General features: G+C 42.4%; 1 protein-coding gene across 1 annotated transcript; it reads left to right on the top strand.

Annotated features, from left to right (window-relative positions):
- Nucleotides 1-249: 249 nt before the first annotated feature.
- Nucleotides 250-12,096, top strand: LOC102449953 (sulfotransferase 6B1-like). Its single transcript, XM_006131302.4, has 7 exons — nucleotides 250-858; nucleotides 2,787-2,905; nucleotides 4,744-4,833; nucleotides 5,636-5,762; nucleotides 7,285-7,379; nucleotides 8,906-9,062; nucleotides 10,225-12,096. The coding sequence occupies exons 1-7, from the start codon at nucleotides 663-665 to the stop codon at nucleotides 10,353-10,355; spliced, it is 915 nt and encodes a 304-aa protein (XP_006131364.2). The 5' UTR covers nucleotides 250-662; the 3' UTR covers nucleotides 10,356-12,096.
- Nucleotides 12,097-12,544: the final 448 nt, after the last annotated feature.

Genomic DNA, 12,544 nt, shown 5'->3' with positions numbered 1-12,544 from the left:
AATTCTAATGAAGCCTATATAAGCAACTGTACAAAGTCTTCAAAGGCTTATAGGAAAACTTTAGGCATAACCCTTACGTTGCGGGGCTCATAGTCTCTCCTAATAAGACCGTGGTGATCCTAAAAGCATGATAAGCAGCTACCTTAGTGGCCTTCACTTTGTTCCCTTCTGTCAATGTTGAGACCCATCCCATGTGAATGAGTTTTTATGCAACCAACTGCGTTGATTCTACAGCAGCAAATCCCACGGTGCCCTCACATAGATAATCTTACACAAGGTGGAAAACTAGCAGCAAAAAGGTGTCAGGTGATTCTTATCACTCCCTGCAGAGATAGTGAATCTGTATAATTCATCTCCCTTCTTCACCAGTAGTAACTCTATTGACTGACTCCACCCAGCACAACACACTGGTGTGAAGAGGAGGAGAGTTAATGTTCAGTGTAATCCACAATACTGTCTGAAACCAGTTGCAGTTTACAGCAAGGAGTGTGTAATTCAGAGCTGTTCTTTAGCTGCAGTTTCCCTCTCTGAACAAGAGCGCCGTCAGACAGTGCCGAGAAATTCACACGTAAAAGTTTCTCTTCGGCCTCTAGACCCTAAAGAAAGCTAGAGACACGGTGTTTAAAGACAGCAGCTGGCAAGCGGCACAGTGAGCTCCAGCCATGGCTAAAAGTAGTGTTATTCAGGAACTATTGCAATACTTGGATAAAGTTAAAGGGAAAACATCTGAAGAGCTGCTGTTCTCCTACAAGGGGGTGCTCTACCCTATTGGATTGTGCAGCGCTGAGACTTTCCAAGCACTGGACACCATAGAATTTAGACATGATGATGTGTTCCTAGCTGTTTATCCTAAATGCGGTGAGTATAGATATTTTTGGTGGAAAAATTAAAAATAAATAGGATAAGTGTCAGATATGTGGTGATTGTTGTGGAGAATGAAGTTTAAATGCTACATGCAGTAAATCTACATATGTCACAGGAAAGCAGAGTACTAGTGTGCTTTCCTCTTGGATAATTTCAGATACATGCTGAATCCTATAGCACCAAAACATCGATACTATTGGCTGCATTAAGTTAAATGGAAAGAGTCATCCAACAGTATACCAACCTTAAAAATATAGTTGTCAGGAAATTTAGCATATGTTAATTTCTGTGCTTACTAGATATGTTAGTGTACAGTCATTTAGACGCTTAACTGATAAGTCTGGTTTTATCAGTTAATCCAAATGACAACACACACTCCCCACACAGTGTATCAGAGGCAGCAAGGGAGGTGGGGAGCGAGGACCCAGTGCCCCTAGGGAGCTGGTTTTTCATCCAGCTCCCTACAAGCACTGGATCCTGCAGAGCCACGTGCCTCCCACCTTGTGCTGCTGCCCCTGATAGAGACAGAAGCATAGAAGGTGAGGGGGGCAGGCAAGGGCTGGTACATGCAGGAAACTGGGTTTAACTCCCCACCTGTATCCAGTGGAATCACCTGCCCCCTCACGCTACTGCCTCTCTATTAAAGGCAGCAGCGCAGGGGCGGAGTGGGTGCAGGAGACAGGCAGAATGCCGAAGCAGCCTCTGTCCCTGGCGGGCCTGTGCATGCCACTGACAGAAGCTGCTCCATGGGATGGTGAAGCAGCCTCTCTCCATGGGAAGCTCAGGACCCTGCGGACAGAGGCTGCTGCTGCCCTGCTCTGCTCCCTTCGCAAACCTGTCACATTATTAGATTGTAAAGGAAGCAGACAGATCACTGTTGCACCCCCCAGGGGGTGTTTGCCCCAAATTCTGTACCAACTGGGCCATGTGAGGTGTCAAATGAAAGCTTATGTTCTTATGTTCTACTGATTCTATGTATGATGCTCATGTACTTGCATGATTTTTGTATACGGCGTTATGACTATGGGCTCTGTGCTTGTATTGCAAATGTTCTCCATCTGGGAGGGAGCAATGGGCCTGGACTGCCTATTGCAAGCAATGATTGTTCAGTGAATGACTGTGCTAACTAACTTCTGCAGTCCCATATCAAGTCACAACAAGAGGTTTTCCCTCTTCCGCTCTCAAATATGGGCACTGTTTGGGAGGCGTACTCAGAATCCGCTTACTGGATCAAAGTCCTATTCCAAATCTGACCAGAAGCTGTGATTATGCTGCTGCTGCTGCTGCTGCTGCTGCTGCTGCTGCCACCACCACCCACCTTATAACTTTCAGCTCAGCACTTATATGGGAGACCCAACTTCAATTTCCCCCTGTGCTCAATGCACTAACCACCAAACTATAAGAAATTTTGATGTGTGTGTGGCAGGAAGGTTCCTTCCATTTCCTCTGTTGAAGCTGTTCCACTGTTTTTAAATAATTAGCCATTAGACGAAGGATATTTGACCTTAAGTCTCCCAACTTTCAGGTATGTATACTAATCACCCAACTAATGAATTGTATTCTTTCTGGCTAAATGCCTACATATTAGTTACCTAAATTCCTCTGCGAAAATGAAGAGCATATCTGGGTCAAAATGCCTACCTTACCTGGTCATTACATGCACAGAGTAATGTAGCGAAAGTATGATTTTTATGGGGCATATCTAGAACTTGTAGCTGTTCAAAGCACAGAAAATGCATTCTCATGTGCAGTGTGTCATTAAAGAAATGTTCAGCTTAAAAAAATCACACTTCTGTCTGAAACTTATGTACCTGCTAGGTTATATGAAGCACAAGAATAATAACTATTATGGGAGCTATGATGGATATGTTGCTATCTGTGGTTTGGAAAGCCCTCTTTGGCTCTTTTATTTTATGTTTCAGGAACTAACTGGATTCTACACATTTTAAGTGACTTGATAAATGCAGTACCAAATAATACAGGCGGTTCATCAAAAGAACGTATATATGGGCTTGAATTTGAAACTCCAGAAAAATTTCAGGTCAGCACAGACTAACTCATGAAACTTCTTTTAGCATACAATATTTTAATTTTGTTTATGTTATGTAAACATAAAACAATTTTCAGATAGTTTATACAGTTCTGTATCAGGAAATTTGATTTTAATTCTATCTTAATTACCTTTTCTACCCAAAATTATATTCTAATATATAAAAACACAAATAAATGAGAGCAATTTTAAAGTAAAATAGACTTTTGTAAACAAAAAGGAAAAAAAGTGCATTTAACTCTAACATTTACCCCAGTTTGTTATTACTGTTGTACTGGATTTTCAGAGTCTGTTCTTGAGAGTAAATTTTGAGTACAGAAGTTTTAAAAAGTTTTCCTTTTCTAAAGAAATAGTTAATGAAATAGTTTACTGGTGAAGTGAGGCTAGATAAAAATGAAGAAAGAGATTTGATTTTTCCAGGTTAGTACATGACTACATATTTTCAGGAAAACAAAAACATACACACACACTTCTTTATTTGGCTTTATGATTAAAGATTGGCATCAAAGTTAGGAGATCTTCAATCACAAGTTTGCTATTGGCATATTGTTTGACTTCAGGCAAGATATTTAATCTCTCTTCAATACAGATTCATAAATTATAATGCCAAAGGAACCATTGTGATCGTCTAGTTTGACCTATATAACACAGACCACAGAACTTCCCTAAAATAATACCCAGAACAGATTTTCAAGAAAAAAAATCCAATCTCGATTTTAAAATGGTCAGTGATGGCAAATCCACCATGACCATTGGCAAATTGTTCCAATGGTTAATTACTCGCACCATTAAAAATTCACAACTTATTTTGAGTCAGGATTTGTCTATCTTCAGTTTCCAACCACTGGATCATGTTATACCTTTCTATGCTAGACTGAAGAGCCTATTTGTTTCCCATGTAGATATTGATAAACTAAGATAAAGTCACCATTTAACACTCTCATTGTTAAACTGAATAGATTGAACTCCTTGAATCCATCACTATAACACGTTTTCTAATTCTGTTAATCATTCCCTTGACTTTTCTCTGAACCCCTCCGCCCCATTTATTAACCCCATCTTGAATTGTGGGCACAGTTTCCTCATTAATAAAACAGAATTAATACTTCTTTATTTCATGAGCCAGTGGAGACTTAATTCATTAGCGCGTGCAAATATTTCAGAATTTTAGATAGAAGGCACTACATGACCTCATAACATGAAGCAAATTCTGAGCCAACTTTGTGGCACTGAGAAAGAATCCTCATCCACCAGCCAGTAGCTGCTGGTGCACAGCTGGAAAACAATTCTTACCACAAGAGTTGGGGAGTAGACCACATGGTCTGTTCTCCTGTTCCCTACATTAGATTTCTTGTACAGTAAATTTACTGCTTATTTCATCTGTGAACTGTCTGCGATGGCACTTTCCTCTACAGTGTACAGGCAGAAGAAAAGTCCATGTATATGTGTGTAGGGTGTGGGTGGGTGTTTTCTGCAGCAGGAGCCACCAGTGTGTGCTCTGTTTCTGCTACTGCAGTCCCAAATGCTTCAACATAACAAGGGCACAAAAGTGGGGCAGATATGCTTTGGGACAATTTTGAAATCTCTGCTAAAATGGGTATTTTCAAACTGCAATTTTGTAGAAGGCTTTAACAATAAATGTCACTTCAATGGCATTGTGAATGATGAGAAACAAGAATAAAGACTACAATTTTTAACAATATATATTAATATTAATTTCCATGCAAAATAGAGGATTTTTGAGTAAATGTACAGATCCTATACATTGTCTTCATCTCTAAGGTAAGAATTATTATGGTTCACTTTTGTCACTTTCTGTTTTACATTAGAAAATAAAAAATGCACCTTCTCCACGTATCTTTTCCACGCATCTCCTTTATGATGATCTTCCCAAGGCTGTGTTTGAGAATAAGGTGAAGGTAAGTGAGTGAAGGTAGTAATGGAGGTCATTATCCACTTTCTAAGCAACTCCCAATTTTCTTCAGAAAGGTTTTAGGTGTGAAGGTTTAGGTGAAAAGGTTGCTTGGAAAAGAAGAATTCTGCTTTTACAAAAAAACTCGAAAGGTTTTGGAATTTAGTTTTGTTCCACATCCAAGACCTTATTTTTTGTGAAGAACCTAAGAGGGCAAAGAAAGCAGAGATCTCAACCTGAGCCAAAGCAGAGATTTGAACGTGGGTCTCCCACATCTCAGATAAATGCTTTACCCACTAAGCTATAGATATGTTTAGTTAATCATTTTTCTCTCTTGTATATTTTAACAAAAATTCTAGCCAGGCCATGAGAAATATTCTCAATTAAAATAGAATTTAATTTTTACTGATCACTGCAATTCACGCTGAGAGGTCAAATCCCAGATCCTAGTCCAGCAAGGTGATCTGTGTAAGATAGCCCTTCTTGGTCTTTAGAGCCCCTGTGAAGTCAGTAAGTTGTTCTCCTGTTCCCTACATTGCAGAACTGGGATTTGATTTGACAAATTTGAGTTCCTGAAAGAGCTGATATGTTTTAAAGCAGGACCCTTGAGCTCAAAGGTTACCTTAAAATACCAAAGACTCATTTGTTTTTGCATCTGATGAAATGGGTCTTTGCCCATGAAAGTTTATGCTCCAATCAATCTGTTAATCTATAAGGTACCACAGGACTCCTCGTCGCTTTTGCAGATTCAGACTAACACGGCTACCCCCTCTGATACTTGACATCATTTGCTTTTGTTGTTTTAAAAGATAGTGTTGGTATTTCGAAATCCAAAAGATGCAGCAGTATCCTATTACCACTTCTACAACAACAGTCCTGGGCTTCCAGATATCAGCTCCTGGGATGAGTTCTTTCAGAAGTTCATGAGTGGAGAAGGTACAGTTGTTCGATCTTTGCAATGTTTCCCAGTGGCATGTATTAAGACTCTAGTACAATGTTCTCAACTCTTCTTTGGTCTATTGTCCAAAAGCAGAATCTGTGACTATCCTGTTGAAATTAATCCCCAAATGGTTTCAAACTAATGCTTTGGGTGGGGTACCTGGTGCTGAGAAGTTGAAGGTGCTTCTCCTGTGCCCAACCCAGGCTCAGTACTCAGCCCTGGTAACGCTGTTGTGGAACCATTCAAGTAACCAGGCTGGTATATTATATTGGGATTCTACTTCAGCCCCAGCACACAAAGGGTAAATGCCAACTTTACTCTTCCTCCGGAAAGCACCTTCTCCTTGTCATTTCCCATATTAAACAACTAGTGATGTGAATCTCTCCCACTTTGTTCTCAGCTTCCTTTTTCTCTCTTTCATCTTTGTCTCTGAGCAGGTAGATCTGCTTTAGGCTATGTCTACATGGTGAGCTAGGGGTGTGATTCCTCTTCTCATGTACACATATTTCAAGCTGACTCTCATTGAGCTAGTTTGAGTATAAATAGCGGTGGTAGCATTTGGGGATGTAAACATTTTTTAAAAAGGAATGGTATCATCATTAAAAATTCTATCAGTTACATGGCTACATACTTCTGCTCCACTCTGCACTGATTAGGCCTCATTTGGAGTTTGAGTTCCAGTTCTGGGCACCACATTTTAAGAAAGTTGTGGAGAAATTGGAGAAGTTCCAGAGAAGAGCAACAAAATGATTAAACGTCTAGAAAACATGACCTATGAGGGAAGACTGAAAGAACTGGGCTTGTTCTTGAAAAACAACCTGCCTGTTAGGGTGCTTAAACACTGGAATAAATTGCCTAGGGGGATTGTGGAATCTCCATCAAGGGAGATATTTAAGAGCAGGTTAGACAGACACCTGTCAGGGATGAGCTAAACTGTGCTTGGTCCTGCTGTGAGGGCAGGGGACTGGACTCGATGACCTCTCAAGGTTCCTTCCAGTTCTAGTGTTCTATAATTCTGCATGCTGTGGGCTCTGAAGTATAAGGTTCTATTATAAGCTGGCTCCTGGCATGGTCTGGCTGCCAGCCCCAATCCCAGGGAGCTACGATGCTGCAGAGCCCGCAGCACAAGGTGTGGCTGTGCTGCGGGCTCTGCAGGATTAGTCTTATACTGCAGAGCCTACAGTGTGGAGTGGAGATAGACAGTCTGGGTTCTCTGAATTTACATTCACTTTTATTTTCATAATGACTTTAAAAGGAATTAAAGAATTCATTTGTTGTATACTTGCCAGGTAGAATCTTGATGTATGGATTTATTCTGAAAAAAAAATTGCATGGAGAACGTGAAAAGTCAAGTCCAGAACGAATGACTTTTAATAACCCAGAGGCAGTTAAAGGATTAAAATATCTAAGTTCACCAGGACTCTATATTGAAGTTAGGTTTAAAAAGAACATAATTCAAAGTATATTTAATTTACCCCAAGATGAAATTTATAGCCTGTCTCCTATATTTCTTTTCAGTCACCTGGGGTTCATATTTTGACCATGCTCTTTCCTGGAACAAACACATGGATGAAGAGAATATCATGATAATCACGTATGAAGAAATGAAAGAGGTGAATTTTTCTAGCAATTAGAAATGGGAAAACCTGTATGTATACTTAATTGTTCCCTTCAGTACATTCACAAGTATCCTGTCCAGTCCAGCTTTCACTCTGTGCCAGGTAAAACCTTAGTCTATGTCTACACTGGCAGCTTCTTGCGAAAGAACATCTTGCACAAGGGTTCTTGTACAAGAACTCTTGCGCAAGAAAATGTCCACACTGCCATATGCGAGCTGTGCTTTTGCGCAAGAGCACCCATGGCAGTGTGGACGCTCTCTTGCGCAAGAAAGCTCTGGTGGCCATTTTAGCCATAGGGCTTTCTTGCGCAAGAAATCCCTGCCGAGCGTCCACACTGCCCTCTTGCGCAAGAGCTCCTGCGCAAGAGGGCTTACACCTGTTAAAAAAGAGCGTAGCTTTTGTGCAAGAAGCCCTCCCTTACCACACTGTAGTGTAAATTTCCTTGCGCAAGAGTGGGCGGGCAGTGTGGATGCTCTGTGGATTCTTGCGCAAGAACGGCCATACTTGCACAAGAAGCCGTGAGTGTAGATATAGCCTTAGGCTACGTCTACACTGGCCCCTTTTCCGGAAGGGGCATGGTAATTTCAGAGATTGCAATAGGGAAATCGGCGGGGGATTTAAATATCCCCCGCGGCATTTAAATAAAAATGTCCGCCGCTTTTTTCCGGCTTTTAGAAAAGCCGGAAAAGAGCGTCTACACTGGCCCCGATCCTCCGGAAAAAGCGCCCTTTTCCGGAGGATCTTATTCCTACTTCAAAGTACTTCAAAGTAGGAATAAGATCCTCCGGAAAAGGGCGCTTTTTCCGGAGGATCGGGGCCAGTGTAGACGCTCTTTTCCGGCTTTTCTAAAAGCCAGAAAAAAGCGGCGGACATTTTTATTTAAATGCCGCGGGGGATATTTAAATCCCCTGTGGATTTCCCTATTGCGATCTCTGAAATTAACATGCCCCTTCCGGAAAGCCAATGTAGACGAGCCCTTAGAGTATAATTCAAAGGCTAGGGGAAGACAGGCATATGATGTAGCAGCCATTTTCTCCCACTGGTTATTGACTCTTCTATCTGCAGCCCATCTTCCCCCTCTTCATTTTCAAGCCTGATCCCGCATGTGAGTAGTCCCATTTGCTTTAGTGAGACTATTCACATTCTGAAAGTTAAGCATATGTATGTTTGCAGGTCTTATATTTTTAAGGGCATGTAATATCCATTTGTATTACCCATTGATGCTGCTAAACAAATGTAATCAGTAGAAATAAATATTAAAAGAGAAACATGCAAAAGACTGAGTATCCTTTTAACACATTTCCATTTGGAGAAGGGAAGACGGATACCAAAATCTTGTCTAAACTAACCACTCATTTCTGCAACATCTTGCTGCTGAATCTACTATACTGTTCTACTGTTCTGCTCTGTGTATGGAGGGGGATAAAATCTGCCACATTCATTTGACAAAAGAGAAGAGGAAAATGTCTGGCATATTTTCTTTGACTCGTACATAATTCCAGCACACTCTTGTGTTTCAGAATTTACATGGAGGAGTGAAACAAATAGCTGATTTTTTGGGGTTCTCTCTGCCTGAAGAGAAGATTCAGTCTATTGCAGAGAATGCCACCTTCGAATCCATGAGCAACAAATCCCAAGAAACACATGGCAAATTTGCTCCCATGCTTTTCAGAAAAGGTACTTTTATATGGAGTGATGATAGTCATTTCAAGGCCATGAGCTCTTGTGATGGGGTGGACTAAGCCCTGATGCCCCTACAGGAGGCTAGAGTCCTTGCCACACCCCCTCCCAGCGAGAGGAGCAGAAAAGAGGTCCTCCAGGCAGGATAGAATGGCTATCTTTATGGCAGCCAATCAGGACCCAGCAGTCCGGTATAAAAGAAGCTGCTGGGCTAGGGCCTGGCAGTTTTTCACAGGAGCTCAACGCAGGCAGGTTATACATTGACTTGGAGACCAGCAGCACTATAGACAGCTCCGAGGGCAAGCTGAACTTAGACCGTGGTAAGGCCCAGGTCCAGTGACCGAAGACTGGCCACAAGCTTCCTACAAGAACCTTGAAGATGACTAAGCAGAGACCTTATGCGGCACCCCTTTACCACAGAGGGGCACTCACAAGCGGGTGGACCCTGTTACGGCACCCCCTCCACACGGGATGGTCACTCTGCAGAGGGGTGCATGGGGGTTAGGAGAGCAGGGAGGCTCATCTGCAGGCTGCAGCCTCAGGACAGCCAACAGGAGGTGGCAAGCAGCGCGAACATGGGCTGGAAGGGTTCAGAGGAGTGTGGGACAGCCCCACAGCTGGCCAGAGAAAAGCAGCGCTCTGAAGTGGGAAAGTGCTGCTTCCCTCTGGCCGTAGGCTGTGCAGCGACCCAGTGTTCCTCTGAAGCCTTCCAGCCCGTGATCATGCTGCTGGCTGCCTTCTGGTGAGTGGTGGCTGTCCACAGGTTGGGGAGAGTGGCTGGCCGTGGTTGCCCGCGGTGGGGATGGGTGTGGCCAGGGGATGGAGAGCCCACAAGCTGCACAGCTCGCAAGAAAAAGCAGCAAGTTGAAGCAGTAGAGCATTGCTTCTCTCTGGCAGCTGGCTGCATGGCTGTGCTGCCCCCTTCTCCTGAGTCCTCCCACCCCTGTAATGTTGCATTGCTGTTGGCTGCCATTTGGTGAGTGGCTGCTTCCCATGGGCATGGGGGAGAGCGGCTGGAGGATGGAGAGCCTGGGGTGGAGGACTGGTCAAGTGGCCAATGGACCCGGGTTCCCCCCCTCCACACACACCTTCAGGTGGATAAGTTTAATAAGGACCCTTCACCTGTGATGTTATAATTTATTTCATTGTTCATGTGCAGGTGGCATTGGAGATTGGAAGAACCTCTTTACTGAAGCTCAGAGCCAGAAAATGGATGCCAAATTTGAAGAGTGTTCAGCGGGAACTGAACTGGGAGCAAAGCTAAAATATGATAAATACTGCAAATACTAAATCTTAACTTCGTTCTGATGCTACATTATCACGTATTTCATTGCCTTTCACATTTGGGAATGCATAGATTCAAATGATTTAGACTTTCACAAATGAATTTGCAAAATAAAGAAATAATGAGAACTCAGTAAATAATGGGCCAAATTCTGCTATTAGGCCTATATAGACGTGACAGAAGCATTTAGCTGAATATGTAGAACATATGACTAGTATATCAAAGTTTCTGTGCCTATTTGAGATTTTTTTTTCTTAATCTGCCATTATTTCAAACTGAGCTCTGCTCTAGATCCAAACTTTCTGAATGCTCTGGGTGTTAAACACCTTGAACATTTTTTTGGATGATCAGCTTCAGTAGTTAATTTGGTCCTAAACACATCCTATGTTTTCTGTGGCCTTGTATGAAATTCCTTTAAGGTATGTCTACACAGCAGTGTTACTTTGGAATAACTGACGTTATTTTGAAATAACAAAGTGTGCATCTACACCGCAATCTGTTATTTTGAAATAATTTTGAGATGGAAGACTTCTTATTCTGAGTCCTGTAATCCTCATTTCACAAGGAGTAAGGGAAGTCAACAGAAAAGTGTTCTTCCTTTGACTTCCTGCTGTGTAGACAGAGCCAAAAGCCAAATTAAGCTATTTCGACTTCAGCTACGCAATTGACACAGCTGAAGTTGCGTATGTTAATTTGACTTTTGCCCTGCACTGTAGACATGCCCTTAGAGTTCATTGATTTGAGCTGATGGTCAGTATTCATCCTGGCAAAAGGTTAAGGCAGAGTGTCTTCGGGTTTTGTCTGGTGTTGTTTAATATGATTATTGCTGACAAAAAAGGGAGGTGAATGAGGTAGCAAAAGTTGCCAATTGAAGTAAGGTGTTGATGTTAGTCATGTTAGGAACATGAAGCGATCTCAACAAGCTAGAGAAAAAAACCTCTCCTTTCCCTGATGGTAGAATATAACTATGGAGTAATTTTTAAAAAGCTGTTGAAAGAAGGCCCTGGTCATACCTGACTGATGCTTCTGCAACTATAGAGACTGTTATGGAGTCACCTCATTCTGAAGAGGGCTCTGGGCACAATACTTTAGCTGGTAAGAGATGTAAATGGGAGAGGTCTGGGTATGAAAATAGTGTTGATATTCGATAAAAATAGTGAGTAGAAGTCCTATGTCAGAAGCACATCTAGTGGTGAAGGAAAAGGGGGAAAAACATTTCCAGCCATCTTTGAGGCTCTCTCTTATAGGAGTTCTAGGGATGCAGCAGCACCCACTGGCTGAATGTGGTTTACATCATATACAGGGTTTATGTTTTTTTTCATTGGTTTTCAGCACTCGCCCACGCTATACAAATTGTTAGAGAGTTACTGCTCTAATATCAAAGGGTCTCAGGAGTGTTACACAAATAAATTAGCAATAGCTTTAGGGGGCAGTCGAGTTAGTCTATAACTGGAAAAACATGCAATGTTTTGTCATCTCTGTGTGTTGGTACCAGTGATGTTTGCCTGTGTACTGCTACCCTCTGCTGGACAGAAACAGAACTACCATGTGTGACTACTGCTAAATCAAAAAACAAGACTATGTAGCACTTTAAAGACTAACAAGATCATTTATTAGGTGATGAGCTTTCGTGGGCCAGACCCACTTCCTCAGATCAAATAGTGGAAGAAAATTGTCACAATGGTTTATTAGGTGATGAGCTTTCGTGGGCCAGACCCACTTCCTCAGATCAAATAGTGGAAGAAAATTGTCACAATTGTGACAATTTTCTTCCACTATTTGATCTGAGGAAGTGGGTCTGGCCCACGAAAGCTCATCACCTAATAACCATCTTGTTAGTCTTTAAAGTGCTACATAGTTCGGTTTTTTGATTCAGCTACACCAGACTAACACGGCTACATTTCTATCACTGACTACTGCTAGTTTCTCAAATTCTAAAACTAAAATGTGTAGCAATGGACCAAACTTAGCATTCTGTCTCCTGGGAGTGGGGGCTGGGACTGCATGTCCTGGCTGGTGGCTTCTCCCATGGACTGGGGCTGCAGTCCCCAGCTGGTTGCAACCTTCAGCTTGTCTGGGGAGATGCTGGGGTTCCACAGGATGGTCCCAGCCTCCGGCTCCCCCCTACCTCCATGCTGTCTGGGGGGAAGGCTGGCCTCAGCTTCCAGCTGTCCCCCCTCACACACCCTCCAAT

The sequence above is a fragment of the Pelodiscus sinensis genome, chromosome 3 (assembly GCF_049634645.1).
Source record: "Pelodiscus sinensis isolate JC-2024 chromosome 3, ASM4963464v1, whole genome shotgun sequence".
Lineage (NCBI taxonomy): Eukaryota > Metazoa > Chordata > Testudines > Trionychidae > Pelodiscus > Pelodiscus sinensis.
Note: the sequence above shows the minus strand (reverse complement) of the source record. Positions and strands in the feature narration are given on the sequence as shown.

What these genes read in the sequence shown, in the direction of transcription:
- LOC102449953 (XM_006131302.4), top strand. Translation starts at nt 663, where the DNA reads ATGGCTAAAAGTAGTGTTATTCAGGAACTATTGCAATACTTGGATAAA. An exon ending in AGCTGTTTATCCTAAATGCG is followed by an intron (nt 859 to 2,786) that starts GTGAGTATAGAT and finishes TTTATGTTTCAG; the next exon opens with GAACTAACTGGATTCTACAC. An exon ending in TCCCATGCTTTTCAGAAAAG is followed by an intron (nt 9,063 to 10,224) that starts GTACTTTTATAT and finishes GTTCATGTGCAG; the next exon opens with GTGGCATTGGAGATTGGAAG.